Here is a 26,009-nt window from a genome sequence, read left to right on the forward strand (position 1 = left end):
ATTCAGTATTTATGTTCTACATGTCTGGCATGTAATAGATAAGTTGCCTTTGTTTGTCTGTTCTTTGTTATTTCAGGCAGTTTCTATGAAGCTAAGTGGTTTTATTTTATTTTAACCTCAGCCCCTTGGTGTCTCATTCATGCAAATGTGGTACCTTTTCAACTGGTTTTCAAAGGTGGGTTCTGCTTTTCACTTCCATACTTCTCTGGCAACTGCCTAAATAAGTGTCATCCTGATGTGTCTTAAGGATTCTAACAAAGGATTAAGACTCAAATAACATCCCCAAAGATGTATCATACAAAAATGTAGCCATAAATATTAGGACTTAAAATAGTGAAAAAATCTATTAAAAGGCCCTAATTTAACATTGACCATTCAAGGTATTTCAGTATACAATAAAATATGCACATACTCCATTTAAAATGCATCTCTAAGGCCAGGTGCAGTGGCTCACACCTGTAATCCCAGCACTTTGGGAGGCCAAGGTGGGTGGATCACCTGAGGTCAAGAGTTCGAGACCAGCCTGACCAACATGGTGAAACCCCATCTCTGATAAAAATACAAAAATTAGCTGAGCATGGTGGCGGGCATCTGTAATCCCAACTACTTGGGGTGCTGAGGCAGGAGAATCACTTGAACCCAGGAGGCGGAGGTTGCAGTGAGCCAAGATCCTGCATTCACACTTCAGCTTGGGTGACAGAATGAGATCTCTGTCTCAAAAAAAAAAAAAAAAGCGTCTCTAAATTTGACAGTTAAATTTTAAATATTTGATTTCTCTTCCTAGATTTAAACAGCATTTTCAGGCAGGTTTGAGTGGGTTGTTTGTTTTTTTAAGGAACCTTGAATTTTGGCCTATGTTGCTCTTGAAACTTCTCCCCTCCCCCACAGAAAGCAAAAGCAAGAAATTCAGTTTATTTCATGGATCTTAGAATTGAGGAAGAATCTTCAGGATCCTCTTTCATATTTTCAAAAATAGCTGTTGTGTGTTCTCAATATGATGATTTGCAGATCAAAATTGAAGAATCAAATTTTAGTGAATCCAACCAATTATTGCAACCCTTGGTTTTTTTTCCAAAAGTACTGCATAAATATTATCACAGTCATGGAAGAAGTTTATATGTACATTTTTTTCTCCAGGGACTTTAACTGGGAAGGCTTGAGGATTATTTTATGCTCCTGGATGTTAGTTATTCCTAAGGATCCAGAGGATATTGGGTCAAACCCCAGTCTAATGCCCCCAGGCAAGTTCCTGGAAGGATTAGGTTCCCATGGTCCCAGATTCTACTTTCATGAAAATAATTTAGATTATAGATTTTTACCTATCCCAGTCAAACTCTGTACAACTTTGATCCCAGCATGAAATTTGCTGTGATTTCTACAAAATGCATTCATAAAAGGTGCATTTGGGGTGTGTGTGCGCGCGCACGCATGTGTGTAGCAGATTTTACTAAAGGTTTGAGAAAGATTGAGAGGTATTTGTATGTCAAAATAGAAATAATGAGCATATATTCCAGCCACCTGCTGAGTGGCTTGACCTAATTTCTTCTTCTGTTCTAGCCTGTCTGTGCTCTCCTGATTCACTTCCTCTTTCTTCTTCCAAGCCTGTTCACTCCAATGTAAAGTAGGTAGTTTAGCTGTCACCTTGTACCTTAGCTTAATCTGACCCTTGCTTTCAGTGTCTCATTCTTTTCTGTGTCTCTCTCCTCCTCCTTCACTTAGACGTTTTCCTTACCATAAATCATTTCATTCTAAGAATCCTCAGAATTTTCATAGCAGCTTTTAGAATATTAACTTTTCTCACTTTGATGCTTTTTTGGATCGGGTTCTCGTGTTCATTTTGATTTTTTTTCTTCACCTCTCCGCCTCAATTTCTTCCCCCTTTTTCTCTCCCTCTTCCTACATAAAGACATCATTTAGCTCTGTTCTCAAGCCTTTTTTCCCCAAAGGCAGTCTGAGGGTTGTCCTTGAAAGAAAATGGTAGAATTCCTCCATGTGATGCTGTGTGTGGATGATCTGCTGGTGATGAACCGAGCCTCAGGGCTTTGTAGAAGGGGATTGGGTTGGGTACTTTCTCCCTGCCCATACTCCAGCCACTTTCTTAGTCCTGCACCAACAGCCTGAAACCCTACAATTATTCTTTTGAAATTTGTTTTGCAGCCTCTCTTTAAGGCTGGTTTTGCACCCTGATCTTTAAACTATTGGGGGGAAAAAAAAGAATGTGAAGTATAGGTCTGACTAGACAGACTTCTCAAAAGGATAGGAAAGATAAAACAAAAACTTCCAAATTCTCACAGGCTGCTGTTACAAAGATATGGCAAAAACGCCATTTAACCTTTTTTTAAAAAAAAAATAAAAATTTTTAAAAAGGCTGCCTGCCTTTTTTTTCTTATTTTTCTCTTAGAAAATACTGATCCTTTTCCCAGTTCTTCCCAACGTTGCAGTGCTCAGAAATACAGTTTCTATTTAACATGGAAGGTAACTTCCTCTCTCTTGTAGCTATTTCACTGTTTAAATCTTCATGCTGTTTACTGTTGGACCTCCTAACCTGGCTATTTCTTTTTTGTAGTCCTGGATTTGACAGCCAGCTCTCACATTCTTTTTGAATTCTACTCAGAGCTGCCTCTCTGCAGGAGTCTTGTTGTGATATGTTCCCTCAGCAACATGAGATGCTACTGCTCTTAGTGACTGAATTCCAGTATTTTTTTTCTACTCAAGGCTCATTTCTGGATGATTAACAGCTTTTGGAAAATAGATTGCTGTCTTTATTCTTCTGATATTTGAGTAGGCACACTTGAAAAAATATCTTTATGAAGGAATGAAAGAGAAATATGAAGTTAGAAGAGTGAAAGGTACATCTGGAGATTGCCTGTGGTGTAAGCCTCCTACGCTGGACTATTCTCTACGAAGCCATCCTGCAGAAGCTAGGTGAAATGAGAAGAATGTAGGGAGTGTGGAAGAACGCTAGGCTGGAGAGAAAAGACAGGTTTAAATTCCTGTTCTGCCATTTCCTAGCTGCATGAACTTGAGCAGGTCACTGAAGTTTTCTGAACCTTGGTCAGTTTCTTCTGTAGAAGGGAGAGAATGTGACCTACTTCTCTAACATGGCAGATTCCAACTAATTAGATGTTTTTGTGCAAAATATAAGAACGCAGTTGCACTGTGTGGACATAGCCCCAGGTGCACACAGCTGAGTGAGAGGTGTACAAGCTAGATTTCAGCCTATGCTTGCCCTTCACCTGGGCACCCTGGTACAGTGCATAACCTAAAATCCTATACAGCAGCCAAGCTCCTTAAGTCCACCATCTTCTTCTATTAGGAGCAAGCCTGGGAGAGGGGTCAGGCAGGGGTACAGAAATGGGGCCCACTTGGTTGCTTAGCAGGGACTTAGCACCTTAAGAAGACACCTCCCTTTTTACCTTCTGTTTAATCTTGCTTTTGCACTGATAACTGTGTTTTTTCATCATATCATTAACAATGTCATATTAACCTCAGTTCAAGGGTGTCACTCTTGAAGAATGTGCTCAAGGAAGCACATTGCTTTTCCGGGTGATCTCTGGCCCCCTCCCTCTGCCTACTTCCCAGGTTGTTGGAGCATTAAATGAGACCATGAACAGAAAAGCATCTGGAACATGATCCCAAGCCCTGAATTTCATAGTCGTTTCTCTTTTAGGTTTCTTCAAGATAGTCTAGCATTTGTCTAGGCTTTTTCCTGGTGGTTTTTTTTTTATTCCAGGGGTTTCCAAAGTATAGTGCTTGAATCCCGAGAAATATGATGGATGCTCCATTGAGATATGAAATAAAAGTGAAAACTTTTATCTATATCTTAAATTTGAAATAAATTAGCTTTTTGAATATTTGTCATATTGATTGAGATGGATATGCAGTAATTATAGGAAGACGTAAATATAGTGGGTGGACATACTCAACATTTTTCCCTAGGTAATAGAAATGTTTGAAGACCACAGCTGAACTCTCATAGCTCTGTAGCCACCAAACCCTCTGAACACAATCACATTTGTTGTTCTGCCCTGCATTCTTTTGATTTAAATAGTAAGTAGTTTCCCCCTGCTTTATCTTCCAAGACAGAACTTTATAAATCTTATAGTGAAACCTCCTCTCTTCCCGTAGCCTCATTTCTTGTTATCTGCATAGGACATGGGAAGCAGTAAGCCTTTTCTGTAAAAGGTGACTTGTTTGTGCAAAATAATTTGTTAAGATAAAGTCAAATTGGGATCCTTTTGGTTTAATCTTAGACATTCAGGAAAGAATGTGGGCTCTGGGTCTAGGTAATTCTAAGCTAGATGACGCAGGCAAGTTACTTCACCTGAGTCCATGCTTCAGTCTCCTCTTCTTCTTTTTTTTTTTTTCCTTGAGACAGAATCTTGCTCTGTTGCCCAGGCTGAAGTGCAGTGGCGTGATCTCACTGCAACCTCCACCTCCCAATTTTTTTTTTTAAGGAGGGAGAGAGAGAGGGAAAGAGGGAGTGAGGGAGGAAGAGAAAAAGAGAAGAAAGAAAGAAAGAGAAAGAGAATGGGGGAGAGAGAACAGGAGTCTTGCTCTATTGCCCAGGCTGGAATGCAATCTAAAAATAGATATTGAAAACCTCTTTTATACTGATAATTGTGCTTAACAGCGAAGACAGGAAGGAATAAGGGAAGAAAATAATAACAAACAAACAGCCAACCAATATTTCATTTAAGTTTGTGAAATGCTATGCAAATGCTAAAGAGTGATTTACTTCCAATTATGTGGTCACTTTCAAAATAGGGGTAATGTGATACTGAGAAAAATGTATGTTCTGTGGACCTGGGGTGAAGAATTCTATAAATATTCACTGAGTTTACTTGTTCCAGGTCTGAGTTCAAATCATAGATGTCCCTGTTAATTTTCTATCTCGTTGATCCGTCGAATATTAACAATGTGGTGTCAAAGTCTCCCGCTATTGTGCGGGAGTCTAAATCTCTTTATAAGTCATTAAGAACTTGTCTTATATATCTGGGTGCTCCTATATTGGGTGCATATATATTTGTGATCATTGACTCCTGTTGTTGCATTAATTCTCTTACCATTATGTAATGTCCTTCTTTGTTTCCTTTAGTCTTTGTTATTATTAAAGTCTATTTTGTCAGAGACGAAAGTTACAACTCCTGTTTTTTGTTTTTTGTTTTTTTTTTTTGCTCTCCTTTTGATTGGTACATCTTCCACCAACCCTTTGTTTTAAGTCTTAGTATGTCCTTGCTTATGAGATGGATCTGGATACAGCGTACCGATGGGTTTTGACTTTTTATTCAGTTTGCCTGTCTGTGTCTTTGATTGGGGCATTTAATCCATTTAAATTTAGGATTAATATTGATATTTGTGAGTTTAATATTGTCGTTTAATGCTAGCTGGCTATTTTTCCCATTAGTTGATGTAAATTCTTCATTATGGCAATACTCTTTACCTTTTGGTAAGTTTTTGGGATGACTGATACTGGTTGTTCCTTTCTGTGTATAGCACTTCTTTCAAAAGCTCTTGTAAAGCAGGCCTGGTGGTGATGAAATCTCTGAATGCTTGCTTGTTTGTGAAAAATTTTATTTTTCCTTCATTTATGAAGCTTAGTTTGGCTGGATATGAGATTCTGGGTTGAAAATTCTTCTCTTTAAGGATATTGAGTATTGACCCCTACTCTCTTCTAGTTTGTAAAGTTTCTGCTGAGAGATCTGCTGTGAGTCTGATAGGCTTCCCTTTATGGGTAACCTGACCTTTCTCTCTAGCTGCCCTTAGAATTTTCTCCTTTATTTCAACTCTGGTGAATCTAATGATTATGTGTCTTGGGGTTGCTCTACTTGAGGAATATCTTTGTGGTGTTCTCTGTATTACCTGGAGTTGAGTATTGTCCTGCCTTAACTAGGTTAGGAAAGTTTTCCTGAATAATATCCTGAAGAATATTTTCCAGCTTGGAGTCATTCTCTTCATGACATTCAGGTACACCTATCAAACATAAATTAGGTCTTTTCACATAGTCTCATATTTCTTGGAGACTTTGCTCATTCCTTTTTACTCTTTCTTCTCTAATCTTGTCTTCTCGTTTTATTTCATTAAGTTGGTCTTCGACCTCTGATATCCTTTCTTCTGCTTGATCAATTCAACTGTTAAAACCTGTGCATACTTGGTGGAGTTCTCGTGTTCTTCAGTTCCATTAATTCACTTATATTCCTCTCTAAATTGTCTATTCTCGTTAGGATTTCGTCAAACCTTTTTTCAAGGTTCTTAGTTTCTTTACATTGGGCTAGAACATGTTCTTTTAAGTCACTGAAGTTTCTTATTACCCACATTCTGAAGCCTAATTCTGTTAATGGAACGCACTCGTTCTCCATCAGGCCTTGTTCCCTTGTTGATGAGGAACTGTGATTCCCTGTAGAGGGAGAGGCATTCTGATTTTGGGTATCCTCAGCCTTTTTACGCTGGTTTCTTCCCATCATTGTAAATTTATCCACCTGTCATCTTTGTAATTACTGACTTTCAAATTAGGTCTCTGAGTGGACATCAAACTTGTTGATTCCCAGTGCTGGAATCTGAGCAACCCACTGCACCGGCTAAAACAGCAGCGTTAAGATTCATGGTGCTTTTCTGCCCGGGAATCTCTGGTCTGGCTTCATTCTTGAGTCCCTTTTTCAATCAGCTGAATAGGTGACTCTGCCTTCCCGTCGACCAAAAGGGGACCCAGTCTCTTTTACTCTGCACCAAGAACCACCGCACCGGGGCGCCGGCAAAACTGCCACACCGGCCACAAGAGTCACGCTGGCGACCCATGGGGCTCCTCCGCTGGGAATCTCCTGGTCTGTGAGCAACAAAAATTCGTCTGAAAGTGTGGCGTCCTCTCGTTCTCTGCGCTTTCACTGGGAGCTACAATTCTGAGCTGTTAGTAATCGGCCATCTTGGATTTCTCCTCCTCTTCTATAAAATGGAAATAATAAGAGTACTTGCTCTCATCCGATTGAGAAAGCAGTTAACAGAATTAATGCTCATGACGTTGTGAAAAGATGGTCAGTTGCATATTAAGCACAACAGAAGTTTGCTGCTGTCCTCACTATAATCACCATCTTCATCTGCTTCCATAGAAGAGGTGTCCTGCACACCCAGACTGATACAACCCTGAAGTGTAAGGACTATTGGCAATTTTGGATTCATTCCCTTTCTCAGCAAATATACACTGGTGGTCTTCCATGTACCAGGCACTTTACTAAGTGTTGGGTGCTTCACTCTGTCATCAGCCTCATGTTTCTATATGGTGTGCTGCTAGTTCCCTTGTCACGAGCTTGTGGTCACCTTACCACACTATAGCAGATCACTTTACAGCAGGTTCAGTTTCTATGCCTGTAATCAAGATAAAGGACTTTGATGTTGCAAAATCACTAGTCACCGCTGTTGTAGAATCACTAAACATTGTGGATTTTCAGCCATTTGACATTTTAAGGCACAAATAGACTTTCCCTGTGTTATTAATTCCACATGTCATTGCTGAATACTCTTTGGTTATTCTTCCTTTGAATTGTCAACTTTTTTTTCATAGAGTTCCACTTACATGGGCCTCCTGGGGATGATTGCTCTAGGTTGATTCAATGTGTATTCCTTATCTTCAAAAAGGATGCATTCATTCTCTCTTTCCCAAATTGCAGTTTTTTGAGTCTGCTGGACATTCTTCCAGCTTAATATTCTTTTCAACAAACTGAAACATTTGTAGAGAGATGGTCATTCTCAATGTAACATTTTTTTGTGAAAAGCTAGCAAATCTAGACAATTTTACTGTTGAACACTTCTGTATTTTCTTCTCTTTCTCTCTCTGAAGGAGTGGTTTTTATAAAAGCTTAGTAAAATTTCCATTATATTAAATTCATTTATATTAATCTCTACATATAGTCTAGACTATGGGTAGAAAAAGAAAGGGAAAACAATAAAGACAGGAATTTCTTTCATAGTTCCTCCTTTTTAATCTTTCTGTTTCTCATATACAGACTGATACAATCCTTGGGGACATCTAACTAAATAAAGCCTGAGTCTGAGAAGGTGATGTACTTCCCAGAACAATGACTGATTCTTCCAGAATCCAGTGAGAGAATTGCTATTTTTTTTTTTTTTTGAGACAAAGTTTCACTCTTGTCGTTCATGCTACAGCACAATGGCACAATCTTGGCTCACTGTAACCTCCACCTCCGGCGTTCACGTGATTCTCCTGCCTCAGTCTCCCAAGTACCTGGGATTACAGGCGCCCACCACCACACCCAGCTAATTTTTTTATTTTTAGTAGAGACAGGGTTTCACCATGTTGCCTGGGCTGGTCTTGAACTCCTGACCTCAGGTGATCCACCTGCCTCGGCCTCCCAAAGTACTTAGATTACAGGCTTGAACCACCATGAGTGGCTGCTAATTTTTTAAAAAAACACATGAGTGTTCCCTAAATATTTATTATCTTGTGGGTCGTTCTTATGTGAAAAACCACTGTTTTATGTCATAACTTAGACATGATGAACAAAGTCAGATATTTCATTTTTCCAATATATGAGCTAAGAATAAAATCTTCATGCTGAAATTGAACGTTGTATTCTCCAGGCAGAGGAAATGGACATTTATTGGATGTTATTGCTGCTTTCTTTGCAGTAATGACATTATGAAAGCTCTTTGAGTAATATAATTTGAAAATATTATTTCTGTGTTTCAGGTCATGCAAGACAAGATAATCTGCCTTCCAAAAAGAGTGCAGCCTGCTCAAAACCACTCTTCCCTTTTGAATGTCTCTCAAGCAGTTGCCAGTACCACCCCACTGCCTCCACCTAAACCATCTCCTGCTAACCCCATCACTGTGGAAATGAAAGGCCTGAAGACGGATTTGGACCTTCAGCAGTACAGCTTTATAAACCAAATGTGTTACGAGCGAGCCCTCCACTGGTATGCCAAGTATTTCCCTTACCTGGTCCTCATCCATACCCTGGTCTTTATGCTCTGCAGTAATTTTTGGTTCAAATTCCCTGGCTCCAGCTCCAAAATAGAACATTTCATCTCCATTCTGGGGAAGTGTTTTGACTCTCCTTGGACCACACGAGCTTTATCTGAAGTGTCTGGGGAGGATTCAGAAGAAAAGGACAACAGGAAGAACAACATGAACAGGTCCAACACCATCCAGTCTGGTCCAGAAGGCAGCCTGGTCAACTCTCAGTCTTTAAAGTCCATTCCTGAGAAGTTTGTGGTTGACAAATCTACTGCAGGGGCTCTGGATAAAAAGGAAGGTGAGCAGGCGAAGGCCTTATTTGAGAAGGTGAAGAAGTTCAGGCTGCATGTGGAAGAAGGCGATATTCTATATGCCATGTATGTTCGCCAGACTGTACTTAAGGTTATCAAATTCCTAATCATCATTGCATATAATAGTGCTCTGGTTTCCAAGGTCCAGTTTACGGTGGACTGTAACGTGGACATTCAGGACATGACTGGATATAAAAACTTCTCTTGCAATCATACCATGGCACACTTGTTCTCCAAACTCTCCTTTTGCTATCTGTGCTTTGTTAGTATCTATGGATTGACGTGCCTTTATACCTTATACTGGCTGTTTTACCGTTCTCTACGGGAATATTCCTTTGAGTATGTCCGGCAGGAGACTGGAATTGATGATATTCCAGATGTGAAAAATGACTTTGCTTTTATGCTTCATATGATAGATCAGTATGACCCTCTTTATTCCAAGAGATTTGCAGTGTTCTTGTCTGAAGTCAGTGAAAACAAATTAAAGCAGCTGAACTTAAATAATGAATGGACTCCCGATAAACTGAGACAGAAGCTACAGACAAATGCCCATAATCGACTGGAATTGCCTCTTATCATGCTCTCTGGCCTTCCAGACACTGTTTTTGAAATCACAGAGTTGCAGTCTCTAAAACTTGAAATCATTAAGAACGTAATGATACCAGCCACCATTGCACAGCTAGACAATCTTCAAGAACTCTCTCTACACCAATGCTCTGTCAAAATCCACAGTGCGGCTCTCTCTTTCCTGAAGGAAAACCTCAAGGTCTTGAGCGTCAAGTTTGATGACATGAGGGAGCTCCCCCCCTGGATGTATGGACTCCGAAATCTGGAAGAACTGTACCTAGTTGGCTCTCTAAGTCATGATATTTCCAAAAATGTCACCCTTGAGTCTCTGCGGGATCTCAAAAGCCTTAAAATTCTCTCTATCAAAAGCAATGTTTCCAAAATCCCTCAGGCAGTTGTTGATGTTTCCAGCCATCTCCAGAAGATGTGCATACATAATGATGGCACCAAGCTGGTGATGCTCAACAACTTAAAGAAGATGACCAATCTAACAGAGCTGGAGCTGGTCCACTGTGACCTGGAGCGTATTCCTCATGCTGTGTTCAGCCTACTCAGCCTCCAGGAATTGGACCTGAAGGAAAACAATCTGAAATCTATAGAAGAAATCGTTAGCTTTCAGCACTTGAGAAAGTTGACAGTGCTAAAACTGTGGCATAACAGCATCACCTACATCCCAGAGCATATAAAGAAACTGACCAGCCTGGAACGCCTGTCCTTTAGTCACAATAAAATAGAGGTGCTGCCTTCCCACCTCTTCCTATGCAACAAGATCCGATACTTGGACTTATCCTACAATGACATTCGATTTATCCCACCTGAAATCGGAGTTCTACAAAGTTTACAGTATTTTTCCATCACGTGTAACAAAGTGGAAAGCCTTCCAGATGAACTCTACTTCTGCAAGAAACTTAAAACTCTGAAGATTGGGAAAAACAGCCTCTCTGTACTTTCACCGAAAATTGGAAATTTACTATTTCTTTCCTACTTAGATGTAAAAGGCAATCACTTTGAAATCCTCCCTCCTGAACTGGGCGACTGTCGGGCTCTGAAGCGAGCTGGTTTAGTTGTGGAAGATGCTCTGTTTGAAACTCTGCCTTCCGATGTCCGGGAGCAAATGAAAACAGAGTAACTTATTTTTCGTTAAAATTTGACTGAAACGTGCTTCTACCAAATACAGTGTGAATAATTAGGTAGTGTTAATGCCTTTCCTATTTTTTTTTTCCTTTTCACACAAAACAAATGTACACAAAGATTGAGTAAGGAATATGTATTTTTAATAAAAATTTAATTGTATTTTTTCAATATTAATATTTTAAAGTTTTATTTGTCTTGAAACACAGTGTATCTATTATCTACTGAAAGAGATGGTTCCATTTGTTGTGTTTTTTGTTTGTTTTCGTTTTTTAGTTCATTCTTGTAGAAAGGAGGGAATTACAAGTTGCATGCTTTTTGACATTTTTTAAATAGAGGAAGATATTTTGCCAAGGCCATTTTTAACTTGTTTACACCTGTACAGGGTCCTTATTTTTGTTTTCATTGTGTGTGTATCAAGGAATCTGTGCTAGTTATTTTAATACAGCTGCCTTCTCCATTGGCCAAGACCTTCATTCAGTGGAACTTCACATAAGTGCATTGTCACGTATTGTCAGAGTATTTTAAATGTTCCCCTGCCTCCAACAAAACCCGAAATTGTATTATTTCACATACCTTACAGTTATCATTATCCTTAGGCAAGGTTTTTGTGAGTGAAGAAAATAATCTTTAGTGGTTGATATATTTGAATTGGTCATTTATCATTTAACTTATTTGCATTTTACCAACATTTTAAAAATATTTAAAACCTAAATACAGAGACTCTTCCCACCTTAATCTCAATACTGCTAAGTAGTACTGATGAACAACGTTAGAAAACCTAGATTTATTTTAATATTCTTGTAGGTAATTAAATTTAAAAATTATAGAATTAGAAGCCTGGCTTTTGAGTAATTTAATCAACTTTTATATCTTGATATGTGGCTGCATCAGATGGGAAAAAATTTACTAAAGCACCCTGTTAAAGAGCTGGTGTCCTCCAGGGAGGCCCTCTCCTTTTCTCAGCACAGTGTGGCAGTGGTAATCTATTCAGATTTTGCCTGTTGAACAAAATAATCCACTTATATATGCAGTCAGCCTTCCGTACTTGTGGGTTCTGCATCTATGGATTCAACCAACTGTGGATGGAAAATATTCAAAAAGAAAATTGTGTCTGTACTGAATATGTACAGACTTTTTTGTGGTTATTCCCTAAACAATACCATGTAACAACTATTTAAATAGCATTTACATTGTTCTAGGTATTATAAGTTACCTAGAGATAATTTTAAGTATATGGGAAGAAGTGCATAGGTTATATGCAATTACTACACCATTTTATATCAAGGATTTGGACATCCTCAGATTTTGGTATCCGAGGGCACCTTGGAATCAATTCCCCATGATACCAAGGGATGACCAGATGTTGATCGATTTCCCTCAAGCCTGCCCTTGCTGTGAATACTCTGTCAGGAACTCTGTCTGCTCTCTGGCTTAAAATATGTATCTCATCGAAAATTGTTTGTTAAAGTGTGAATAAATTGCTAAGTTGTTGTTGCTTAGCGATAATTTTTACCTGACCATCAGCAGAGCTTTTATTCACCTTTGTACTTAAAATCCAACATAGCATGGGCTCTTGGGCAAAATATTTCACTGACTATTAAGCATGTAGAACAGGAAAATGAAATACACTATTTGTGCCCTTGTTGCAGAACCAGAACTACTGATTATGAGAACTTTGTTTTATGTACCAAATTCACATTGACCATTTTCTGAGCTCTAAACTGATTTAAGTAAGTTTTGTGACTTAACAATGAAAGAAAGTAGAAAGATGCTTTGGGTTTTCAAAATGTTGTTTTAAAAAATTGCTCCTTGGGTGAATTTACCCATTGCTACTTTGAGTTGTATACAAAAGCCAATGATGAGAATTTCTCCTCAGAAATGTGTGCCTAAGTTGTGTTTTAAACTTTACAATACATGGTGGGCTGAAGCATTAGAGAAAGAGATTCTTGACGAGGCTTGGTGGCTCACGCCTGTAACCAGCACTTTGGGAGGCCAAGGCGGGTGGATCACGAGGTCAGGAGATCGAGATCATCCTGACCAACATGGTTAAAACCCGTCTCTACTAAAAATACAAAAAAAAAAATAGCTGGGTGTGGTGGTGCATGCCTGTAGTCCCAGCTACTCGGGAGGCTGAGGCAGGAGAATTGCTTGAATCTAGGAGGCTGAGATTGCAGTGAGCCTGGGCGACAGTGCAAGACTCCATCTCAAAAAAAAAAAAAAGGGAAAGATTATTTTCATTTGTTTAATAATCTAATCATACAGACCAAAGTGCTTTAAGTTTCTGCTCTATGTTAATGTTTTAGAATGGTTATTTTGCTAATTTATTCAGACCTGGAATTGAAATAGTATGTTCAGAATAATAACATGGTTATAGTTCTTATATGATAAAGTATTCGATTTTAGAATATTGTTGGAATCGCGAGTTTGAACAATGTGTTGTATTTAAAAACATAGCCCTGTTTTTTGTTTTGTTTTGTCTTTTTTTGAGACAGAGTCCCACTCTGTCACCCAGGCTGGAGTGCAATGGCACAATCTTGGCTCACTGTAACCTCCGACTCCTGGGGTTTAAGCAATTCTGTTGCCTCAGCCTCCCAAGTAGCTGGGATTACAGGTGACCGCCACAACACCCGGCTAATTTTTTATATATTTTTAGTAGAGATCGGGTTTCTCCATGTTGGCCAGCCTGGCCTCAAACTCCTAATCTCAGGTGGTCCGTCTGCCTCGGCATCCCAAAGTGCTGGGATTACAGGCGTGAGGCACCACGCCCGGCCCTGTCTGTTTTAAACAAATAATTTATTGGCAGATTGTCCATGGTTGAGCATGACAAAAATACCTTGTTGAAAGACAAACTTAGGTAACTGCTGGCAAAACACTGGGTGCAGTATTTTCTGGAAAAAATTTATACTTACTTTCTATATTACCCTTCAAAAGGGATCTCTTCAGGTTAAAAATCACGTTTATGCTGAAGTCTTTATTTGGGGGTTAACTAAAAATCTCATATGGGTTCATAACTGAAGTTACTAATAATTTATTTTTATCACTTGTAAAAATTTGCGCAAAATTTCAAAAAATATTGATTTGTTTTTTAATGATTTTGCAGGCTGACCCCCAACCTAAATTTTGATAACATCCAGTAAGTCAGTATAGTTCTATGACTTCATGTTTTAACTAAGAAGGATAGATTCATAGATATTCCTATTAGCTTTTATAAAACATCAAAAGTCTCAAACTTAAGTTTGAGTCTAAATTTTCTGACACTTGCCCTTTTTAATATTGTAAGTTTTTGTTCACTTTCTTAAGTAAAAAGCATTTAATTACTATTTAGCCTTTAAATGGGAAACTCAGGTAATGAGCTGCTGACTTTTCTAAAGTTCTTTAACTGATCATTTCAGTATAGAGGGATATTTACCTAATCACTTTCTGTATTCTACAAGTGCTCTTTCTAAAAATGAATATCTATTATAGCTCTAGTTCCCCAATCTCTATAGGATTCATGAAAAATTGCTTTGTATAAATATAAAAGCACCATATGTATTCTTAACTCCTATGGCTGCTTGAAGCTCATGTGGATAAGCCTTTTGGTCAGTTTTAATTGTTAAGTACAGAACAAACAATTGTTTGGTGATGGTCTGGTTGAAAGAGAGCATTTAAGTATATCCCAGTGGAACTCACCAAAAAGACCACACCTCAGAAACTACTGCGTTTTCTTGTTTGGTGTTGGGTTTGATTTGCTTTTGTTTTTAATACAGCTCTTTTAATATAAAGATTCTTGGTACAGTGAAATCTCATATTTCAAGTGTTATTCTTCACCCACCTCTTCCCCTGCTGTTGTATTTCCCAGCTGTTTCAAGGAGTTGTATTAATTTACATTGCATATTATGCAGTAGGTACTGCTTTTTCAGAAAGGCTTGGAAAACATACCTGCTATGAGTAGTTTGTTCAGATGTAGCCATTTACCTGGCTCTCAAGTCGTCTTTGTGGAGAGGGTCTTAGACAAAAATCTTCCTTGTTTGTTTGGGATAAGTGAAGTCCAAATTCTTACAATATGCTATTTCAGGATTTCTGATATTTAGAAAGAGAAGGCAAAATCTTTATATCTCTTATTGACACTTTCCCCAAGAAGGGTTGTGCTGTTATTTATTTTTATTTTCTTTAATAAGAAAAGTCCATCCTTTAAGTAGTTTCTTTTGCCCTCTAATTTAATACCAAATACCTGATCAATGGAAATGATATATTTATTTAAGCAGCAAACATTCTTGATCCATCATATGAAAAGTGTCAGCAATAATTAGTCGTGAACAGATAAGATCAATTTCAATATAATTCCACTTTGTTTTTAGATACTAAATTAAGATTCAATTAACATTCTCCTATGAATTCTGAATGTGATAATGTGATTCAAACAGTCACATTTTTAGTAGGATCTTAGTAACTCAGGATAGCATTCCATACTAACCTCAAGTTAGCAAAATAAATTAGCAAAACAGCTTGGTTATCAGTGAGGAGACTGCCTAAAAGATCAAGAAGATTTTCTCTTTTCTTTCTATTTAGAAACATTGCAAGAAAACTTGGATAGTCTTCACCAGACCTGCCATGATTTTTTGAGATTTAGGCCTCAGTCACATGCTTCTGAAAGTTTCCTGCCAGCCTTCCAAACTAAGCATCCACTCTTCCATCTTCCCGAAGTCACTCACCAATAAAGGTAGCATCTTTAAGTTCATTTTTGAGAGGTAAAGGAGGGTCTCTCCCTGCCCAAAGGAATTTTTTTTTATCAGAATACCTTGAAAAGTGGATATATAAATTTGGAAAACTTAATTTCTTGACTGTGTTCAATAACAGTTTCTATGCATGGTTTTTAATGTGATGTAAATGTATTTCTTGCTTCAGAATACCTCTCTTTGCTCCCCCCACCTCATTCTGCCTCTTTAATGAATATTTTTATTGGAGTTTAAACTCCATGCCTTATGTGCTTACTCAGTTTTCTTTTTGACCCTGTTTACTCTGTCTGTATGTATTCAGATTGTGTCAAATGCTGGCAAAACCTCTAAAACAGTCAAGAAAATGCTTGAAAGTTGATTTGTCATAGTGCAAATTCATAATAAAATGTCTTAATGTTATTTGGATATGTAGTACATAGAAACAGAAAAATAAAGTAGTTTTTGTAACTTAAAATAGAGATTTGTCCCTTTCTTATTCATTTTTAGAAATCATGTTTATCGTTTGTGTTTCTTAAACTATTACTAAGACTCCCTTTTCTCTGCAGGAAATAAGCTGCATGCATTCTTTCACTTTGTGTTGAGCTAGTTTCTGTAATTGTGACTAATTATTTCCTTCCTTAATTCACTCTACTGTATCTAGCTAAGGTGCCCCTGGAGTTTCATTTGAGTAATTAGTGCCTTAATATGTAATCTGGAGTGCAATTTCTGTGCATTTGCCAGATCGGATTGTACATTGGCTGTCCAGCTCAGCTTTCAGTAAATAGTCTTATAGTAATGACTGTGATTACTTTAAGGTATCAGAATGATGCTGCACAGCTAGGAGGCTTCCTCTAATTAACCACATTCACTCCAGGTTTAGGGAAGCCCTCTACAAGGGAACTTTGTGACCTCTTATGCATAAGAAATGATGGGTAATTTTCAAAGCTAAATTTTCACTTTACATGTATTTTAATAGTGTTTATTTTACTGATCATCAGCCCTCTGGAGAAGGATTGTTGAGATAAGGAAGGGTGGTGAGTGTGATGGGAGAGGCTATGTAAATGTGAGTAGCAGAAATTAGAAGAGAGAGTGTGAGAGCTCTGGAGAAATTCTGGAGACAACAGCTAAGGAATGCAATAGATTAGAAACATCTGGCGATTTCAGTGTAATCTGCACATATAGAAAAAAACTCTGCCCACTGCCATTCTCCACCGTCCCATCTTCTAGTCTTTTCATTTATACAGAGTATTGAGATAAACTCTGAAAATTTTTTAATTGGTTTAGTTATTAGTTATTATTGGCTAGCAACATAAGCGTTTTGTTTGGGTGAAGAGGTGAATGCATAAAAAGGAAGTCATTGAAGTTCATTTGAGACTCAGTGGAGTATTTACACTGTCAGAGCACAAGGCCCACATATTTCTGAATGTAACTTTGAACCTCATCCTAAATATCCAAGTAGAAAAAAAGTGAAAGCTGTTCATTAGATACATAATGTTGTGTGAGTATAGATATTTGAATGCAGACTATACTGTAGATTTCACATTTAAACATATTTGAACACATTTCAGTCCAAACAAATAGTTATATGATCAGGGATATCATAAGTGATAGAATATTTTCAGTCTGAATATTTTGCATAAAAGATACAAGATAGGCAATGATATTATCAAACATCTAAACCAAATTGGCCATTCTGATTATTCAGGGATTCAGGGATTTTTCTGTTATAAAGTTTGAGATCTAGTAGAAAATGGGCTTTCTCCTTATTTTTTAATCCTTTACAGAATTATTTTATTTCAACTTGAGTTACATCTAGACTTCTTCCATTAAAAAAAAAAAATACTGTTTGGTTCAATTCTTATCAGGTAACAGACATCTCAGGAAAAGTGACACAAAAGAGGCAACCTCTAAGTTTTACATTTTTTATCTCCTCCACAGTTCTTCTAATTTAAATTAAAAAAAAACAACTCCCCAGAAGTGATGCTGATATGGCAAAAAATATATAGCATTTCTTCACTTTGGATTGGGAAGGTTCTTGGGATTTTATGGTAATTTAATATAGACTATGTGTGACAATTTTATTAAAATCATACTCCAATATTCGGACAGCTTTGGACATCTTAAGATGATTTAGTCCAAGAGTAACAAAAACCCGTGCAAAAATGTGAAGATGTACTCCCTATGCATTAGAGCAATAAATGTCCATAAGCTTATGAGTTCTGTTCATGCCTATTGAGCTGTATGAATAAATTATATTTTAGTAATTTTAATTTCTTCATGAAAATTTGTTTTCAGAGTTGCCACTCCCAAAAAATTATAAAAGGCTATGTACAACAATGATCTCTAAATAAAAACCAAGTTTTATTTCATGGGTGCATGGCTTTTCTGTGACCCTTGCCAACAGGAAGTCAGTTTGTTCAAAATTAGAAGATTATATTTTCTTAACTCTCCCCAGGTTGTAGTCTCTGGTATGTGACTCAGACTTTCCTGGTAATCACACTTTGAACCTTAACAATAAGAGCATGCTAACAGATTTAGTAGTTTTATGCATCTAGAAACAAAGACAGGATGTTGACAGCCTTTAGTGATGAAGTATTTAAAATAAATTCATACTTGTAAAATTGAAAACTAGAGATTCAGCTTTAGTAAAAACAATGCAATCTAAACATTTAGCTACGTAAATATTTTCTTAAGTCCAGATAACCTCTCAAAGAAACTGATTTCGCCCAGTGCAGTGGCGAGTGCCTGTAGTCCCAGCTACTCGGGAGGCTGAGGTGGGAGGATCGCTTGAGCCCAGGATTTCTGGGTTGTAGTGCCACTATGCTGATCAGGTGTCTGCACTAAGTTCGGCATCAATATGGTGACAACTCCGTTTCTTAAAAAAAAAGAAAACAAGAAAAGAAACTGATTTCATGTCAGATGGGAAATACAAAGAATGTCAGATTAAACACATGGTTTATATTAAATAAGGCTGTCATTTGTTGGGAGGTAAGGGGAGAATGGAACTTAGAAAGCAGCCTCCTGATAAAGGGTGCTTAACACACTTGCTAAAATTCAGAATGATTTGTTGCTCTTCAAATCCTACCAACTTTAAAATAATCAAATCTCAAGTACAGCAAACCAGCTAGGTAATTATTTCCAGGTAACTTTCCCTAACTCAGAAACTGCTAATGACTACTAAGTGCTTCAGTTATAAATCTGATCAAGAACTTGCATCAAAAAGGCCAGAGAGTTAATTTCAAAATCTTACGGGAAAAACTGATAATGACGTTCTCCATCCCACCCCCCACCGGCATTCCCCACCCTCTGAACCATATCCTGTGTGGACATTCTTAATAGCAGTGCACTACACTTTGTAAGACAAAAGTTGAATTCTGGGTTGTTTTCAAATGTTTAGAATCATATTTTTTTCTTTTTTTTTTTTTTGAGACAGAGTTTTGCTCTTGTTGCCCAGGCTGGAGTGCAATGGCACGATCTCGGCTCACCACAACCTCCGCCTCCTGGGTTCAAGCAATTCTCCTGCCTCAGCCTCCTGAGTAGCTGGGATTACAGGCACGCACCACCATGCCCAGCTAATTTTTGTATTTTTTAGTAGAGACAGGGTTTCACCTTGTTGACCAGGATGGTCTCGATCTCTTGACCTCGTGTTCCACCCACCTCGGCCTCCCAAAGTGCTGGGATTATAGGCGTGAGCCACCACGCCCGGCCCAAGAATCATATTTTTTTCTCATGTGTACAGGGAGGAAAGAAACATTATACAAAAATTTATCCAGGATTCTACAAAGGCTTTAAGTAGATTCAACGATAAAGGAGTTATACTTACTCTATTTATGTACTTTGATCAGACAGGGGCACACAGAGTGTCAGATATTCATAGAAATGCCCTTTCTGTCATCAGTTCTGTCCATCCAAATCCAATCTAGGGTCCTGCATGTATTAAAATCCATGAGATTTTTAAAGAGTTTTCAATACTTATTTAGACTTTCTCTAACACTTCCTACCTGCCTCATTATTTAGGGCACTTACCACCTGGATTGTTTTAGGGCCTATCATATCTTTCCTTGCAAAGTTGGAGGCCCATTGAGTGCAGAAACCAAGACTTCTTTATCTCTATATTTCCTTGTGGTATTTACCATTGTAATTTGAACCCAGTTGGCTCTAAAAGAAAGCCATTGAATCAATCAAAAGGCCTAACTCTATTAGCTGAGGGCCTTGGAACGTGAGGGACCATCATCTCTGTTCAAATTCATTTCTAGGTACATGAGTTTCTTAGGGCTGCCATGACAAAGTACCCCAAACTACATGGCTTAAACAGAGATTTATTGTCTCAGTTGTAAAGCACCATGTTTGCAACAGGGTTGGTTCCTTCCAAGGACTGTAAGGGAGAGTTCGTTCTGTCCCTCTCTCCTCTCTTTTGGTAGTTTGCTGGCAATCATTGATGATCCTTGACTTGTAGATGCATTACTCAATCTCTGCCTTTATCTTCATATGGTAATTCTCCCCATGCGTATCTGTCTCTATGTCAAAATGTCCCCTTTTTATAAGAACATACTCATATAACCTAATGACTTCATCTTAACTTGATAATCTGCTAGGACTCTGTTTTCAAATAAGGTCATATTCACAGGTCCTGAAAGGTAGGGCTTCAACATCTTTTAGGGGGACAGAATTCAATCCATAACACTAGGCAAGATTCTTCTCTTTCTTGATGAAGCTCTTAAACTCTAGGTTTATTACAAACAGAGCCACTGAAGAGTAGTTAGTCCAGAGGTTTTCAAATATAATGTTCTAAGAACCTCTAACTCTCCAACAGAGTATCTTGGAAGGACTTAGGGAGTGAACAGGGCTCCTGGTTTTATATCTGTTCCAATTAATATTTCCATGTAACAAACCAGCCCAAAACTTAGTGGTGTAAAGCAACCACATTATGACACTCGTATTCTGTAGGTAAGAAATTTGGCACAGCAGAGACCTCTTATTTATGCTCCATGATGTATGGGACCTCGGTTGGAAAGACTTGATGGCTGGGAGCTTGAATCATCTGGAGGTATCTTCACTCCCATATCTGGCATCTGATTCTAGCTGTTGGCAGGAACCTCAGTTGAGGCTATCAGCCAGACTAGACCTCCCCATGCAGCCTGGGCTTCCTCCCAGCATGACAGCTGCAGGGTAGTCAGACATCTTACATGATAGCTTAGGGCTCCAAAGCAAGTATTCCAAAAGACGAAAAGGATGCGGCATCATTTTTAATGGCCTATCCTCTAAAGTCACAGACCTCACTTCTACCATACTCTATTAGTTAAAACAGTCATAAATCTTGCCCCATGTTGGAGCAGAGGCAGAGAAGACATAGAACCCACCTTTCAGTGGGAGAAGTGCTAGTGTCACATCTCAAGAATATGTGTAACAACAGATATGGTTGTAGCCATCTATGAAAAATATAATCTGTCACAAGATCTCACACCAAATTTTTCAACCATGGAGCAGCACTTCTAAATGTTTTACATGTAAGGACCACTAACTCTTTAATGTTTGGTAACATTTATAGATAAGAAAGATAGGATGCCTAGTAGCCAAGTAACACTCATGAATTTCATACAATCTTTCAGCATATCCAGTGATTACCGTAGAAAAGCAGAAAATTGACAAACCGAGTGTTTTCATTTCTTCTTTTCTTTAGGCAAGCTGGGAGAGCCTGGCAGAAAGCATATTATGAAATAACTGCAAGAAAGCCATCATTTCATTTGATTGCCTCTTTAAAATCATTATCTTTTTGACGGGATTTCAATGAGGCACTTTTAAAAATTTGGTTGACACTCATGCGTCTCCTAGTGTAAGCCAAAATTTCCTAAATTGCTCAGAGACAGGTGGGCACATACAGGCACACACACCCCTTGTCTATGACTTACACAAATGAAAAAGAGGAAATGTCTCATCAGTCTCTGTGGTGAAAATGTGGAGAGACCAGGGGTGGGGCCTTAGCCAACCCCCTGAGCTTCCATTTTTATCCCAGCACAGGAGTGTGCTCAGAGCCCTAGCTTCCTGCCCTCCCCAGCCTGACCCTAGTGAAGATTACAAACCCTCCCAGCAACTGCAGGACAAGCAGCGAGAGCAGGTTTCTAGGCTTCTGCCTCCTTACTTTGCAGCAATGTTCTCAGTTAGATCACATCATTCTTCTAGATCAGGAGGAACATTTGGGTTGGAAAAAGTTTTCTAGGAAATAATTACTCATGAGCAAAGGGACCAGAAAAGTCCCAGAGATGTTCTCCAGCAGACAATTTAAACTAATGACTCGCTGCTGGGCAGCCTGCCCTATAATGACTGATATAAACCATGTCTATGTAATGCTGTATTAAGATCTCCCTCCAGCCTACTAAATCTCCAAACCAATTCATTGAGGGCTTGCCTCACTCATGTTTAATCTTGTAAAATCCACCAACACATTTTGCTTGTTCAGAAAGAATATTTAGTAGTTATGATCATCCATGATAATGTTGTAGTGCAGATGTTGAACTGGAATCTGTATGTCCCTTAAGATTTAGATGAAATTGGCTGTACCTGAAGTCCACTGCCCTCTCTACGATTTCATAAATTTCCAGTGTGTTTACATTTTCAGGCTACTGATTCTGCGCCTCTGTCTCTACGGAACGTCTTCCATTCATCAGCTTACCATTGCTTAGGTTAGATATCCATTCTGGAGTTTGATCCCTGTTCTACCCCTCTTCAAACCACTGCCCTCTTCCTGGATTTCCCCCAACACTCACGCACCAGGTTTTTGTGCATTTTAGAGACTTTAATGAAGGTTTGGAGGGACAGCTGAGCCTTCATGAGAGCAGTGCAAGCTACTCTAAAACCCCATGTTTGTAAAAGCCACCCTCATCTTCCCTCTCCCAGCCCTCCCGTCTTTTTCTCTGCTCCACAACCCCATCTCAGGTTCCTCACTTCTGGCAGAGGGCCCTCTCACTGTCTTGTTTCCTGGTCTCTCATTCTGCACCTCCTCACTCTCACCCCCGCCCCTTCACAGCTGACCCAAGTGTTTCTCTACACAATTCCATCCTGTAGAGGGGATTCTGGCATCTGCTACACAAGTCTCTGCTTTTTGCTGTCTTTCACAATCTTCCTCTTCTGCCCTCTGAATAAGCCAAATCTTCAAGCTTATCACTCAGCCTGTTGTCCCCCTTTGCCCTTACCCCAGCACTTGGTGGCCTCATTTACCTTTCTGTGGCATCTCCCGGATTTCTACTTCCGGTCAGCATCTCTCTTCCACCTCCCACCTCCAACTGCCTTCTGGACATTTCCTCCTGTCCTGTCAACTCAAGCTTCATGTGTTTAAAAGCAAACCTCTTCTAGGTACAACTTTCATATTGGCAACTGCCTCCTAAATAATCCCATCATCAGCTGCTACCCCCTCCATGTTAGACTCTCTCTTCTCCACAGCTAGACTACTGTTCCCAACTGTAACTCTGACCTTATTGCTCCTCTGCTCAGAAACCTTCCCAGTGTCTTCTTGATATTGCCTGTGGACCTTACCCTGACTTTCAAGGTGGACCACAAGATAGGCCTGACCTGCCTTTCCAGCACAAGCCCTGGAGTCCAAAAGGAGTTCCAATTCTTACTATCCATTTGCCTGATGCATGACTTTGGGCGAGTTCATTTAAACTCTCCAGCCTCTGTTTATATTAAAGATAACCATATATTGGCCCTTCCCAGAAAGTATTAAAATGTCTTGATGCTGGTCCCACCCTCAGCCAAGTGCCTGATTAGCTATATCATGGAACAGTTAGGTGGGCTGTGAGAAGAACTGAGTGGAGTTGGGGGAAGATGGTTCGTTCTCTTTTCTCTGAAGTTCAGATGTTGACAAGTAGCTGGCATTATAGGCACTAAGGGCTAGAGCCAAAACTTTGGCTACATCAGAGAATCTGAGCCTGGGAGGCTCTGATGTAATGCATGGCCATTACACATTCAGTCCAGAGTTCACATCCCATCTCTGCCACTTTCTGCATGTGTGTTTTGGAGCAAATCACTTAGTTCCTCGAGCTACATCCTCCTCATCTGTAAAGTGGAAACCTATTCTAAAAGTTCCTGTGAGGATCAGTGGTCTGAGGTATGTGATGTGCCTAGCTCAATGCTTGCACTCAGAAAACTTGCTAGTCTTATGATGACTATAGTCTGAACTCTATCTCTGGATGATATAAAATTACCTACAATACTGCACATTTTCCTAATGTCAACATTTTTAACACCCAGAATGTGCTAGGCATTGTTGTAGAGGCAGCAAATTTGTATCTGTCATCAAGGAGCTGGAGCATCATGGAGGAGTCACAGCTAAACAGCTATGGCCGGGCAGCAGGATGAGCAATGCAGTGAGTGTGTCAGTGAAGCCCACTGGAAACACAACTGCTTTCTCAACCAGCCAGCATTTTCTGGGAACCTTCCAAGTAGCAGATACTGTTCTAGATACTTAAGGACCGAAAAATCAATACTATGATCCTTGTTCTCAAGAAGTCTGTAATCTAATAGGAAAAGGCATCCATGCATTCAGATAGCTACAATGTGTTGTAAGAGCTAACCTAGAAGTCTGTTCACTCTAGGAGCAGCAGGGAAAGTGGGCCAGAGTCACCTGGCCATGGGAAAGATTTCAGGAGATGAACCTGAACTGAGTCTTGATGCAGATGATCCCCAGAAGAGAAATGAGAGGACATCAGGGAAAGAGATTTTAGGGTAGGGACAGAGGCCTGAAAGACCAGGTGGTGTCATTTGGAGGGCTTGGTGCCAGGGCAGGGTCATGGCCATTGTAATGGATGGGAGGTAAAGATGGGAGGATGTGAGGATCAGCTTGAGGGTGCACACGCCACAGAGCTCTTTATTTTATCCTCCAGCAGTGGGAAACTGGGGAAGATATTTAAGCCCATCCTCTGTTACATTCAAAGGCAGGACAACCTTACAGTCTGTCTGAGCCTCCTCTCTGTGTTCAAATTCTTGTAACAAGAAAAAACTACCATCTGGTTTTTTAGAAAACTGAAGGCTACAGAGAGAAGCCGAGTCGGCTGATTAACAATGCCCCAAGCAAATTTCACAGTGCATGAGACTCATAAACATCAACGTGTTACTTCAGCTTGTTCTCGGCATCACTAGACCTCAGGAAAACCACCCAGCAGACTCATTGTCCTTTGTCCCTGCCTCTTCCACCTTATTTCACACCCTGGTTTCTTCCTTTGCTTTGCTGCTGCTTTCCAGCCGATTACAGGAAATGTGCCCTGTTTCATGTCTGGAAAGTCAAAAGGAAACCACCCAGTTTACCTGAATGAACTCTGAGCGCCATTCTCAGTGCAAAGTTCTCCTCCTCCCTCTGCCTCTACCCCTTGTTGTACTGGTGTGCTCATTTGTGAGGTGTCATTATTCTCAGGGTATATGAGAATGTGCAAAGGTTTTTATCTGCCCATCCCCCCTCAAGCCTGCTTCCTGGGTAAGTCCAGGCTGCCTGCTTGGAGTCCTGTGGGCTGGATAACCCAGGGCGAGAGATGCATTGGAAGACGTAGCTTGGTTAGCCAAGTGTCCCCATCAGACCTCTTGCTCTTTTTTTGTCCCCAGAGGAAAGGTGGAGCTTTCCGGCCTACAGAACTTAGTTTCATTTTCCCGTTCTTTCTAATGCTCTGTTCCTGCCCCACCCTCCTGAGTAGCTTGGGTCTTAGTGTTTCTTCTAGAAAGCACTCTGCAGAATGTCTTGGTTCTCCAAACCAAGGGCTTTGATACTACTGGGAAAACCACAGTCTTGAAATGCTAGCGAGCACATCTCTCCTCCAATGGTGCCGTTGCTTAGTTATTTTGCAACCCCTGCCTCAGCCTCTGGCAGGACCCTGTCTGCCAGGGCAGGGAGCCACAACATCTCTGACACCCACACTCTCCTGACCACACCCTGGGAGCCCCTGACTCTTCCCACCACTTTCAGATACAGAGGAAGTGCCGCAACTTGGAATATGAGACTGGCCCCTACCGTGGCTCTTCAGAGGGACCAGGTGACACAACCTGAAAGTTAGAGGCAGTTTATGCCCATAGGGTGACATTGGACCAAATAGAGGGGGGGGAAAAACCCTGAGGAAGCTGCCAATAAACTCTATGCCCTCCCTTCCTCCTGTGGATGATTCCTAGGCTCAGTGGTTTGGTTTGTCCTGCCAGGGATGTCTCATACCACCAAGCATCCGGCTGTTTTGTCGTGAAGCTGTGACCAACTCATTAACGAGTATTCACTTTCCTTCCTCCCAGCCTGGATTTTCCTTTCTCTTATTTTTGCAACCCTGCCATGGCACCTCCCAAAAAAGCATTAGCAGGTCA

General features: G+C 39.7%; 1 protein-coding gene across 3 annotated transcripts in view; it reads left to right on the forward strand.

Moving 5' to 3' along the window:
- Positions 1-16,156, forward strand: part of LRRC8C (leucine rich repeat containing 8 VRAC subunit C) — a 99,618-nt gene extending 83,462 nt beyond the window's left edge. For 2 of the 3 annotated variants that reach the window (XM_012464825.2, XM_012464824.3), the window contains one exon: positions 8,702-11,148. In XM_012464825.2, the coding sequence (XP_012320248.1) occupies positions 8,702-10,975 (2,274 nt within the window). In that variant the 3' untranslated portion in view covers positions 10,976-11,148. Of the gene's footprint in view, positions 1-8,701; positions 11,149-15,531 lie in introns of those variants that run through there. The other variant, XR_001109338.3, reaches the window with a different exon arrangement.
- The last annotated feature ends 9,853 nt before the right edge of the window (positions 16,157-26,009 follow it).

Source organism: Aotus nancymaae, unplaced genomic scaffold (genome assembly GCF_030222135.1).
Source record: "Aotus nancymaae isolate 86718 unplaced genomic scaffold, 86718_ANA_hifiasm-v0.15.2.pri h1tg000007l, whole genome shotgun sequence".
NCBI lineage: Eukaryota > Metazoa > Chordata > Mammalia > Primates > Aotidae > Aotus > Aotus nancymaae.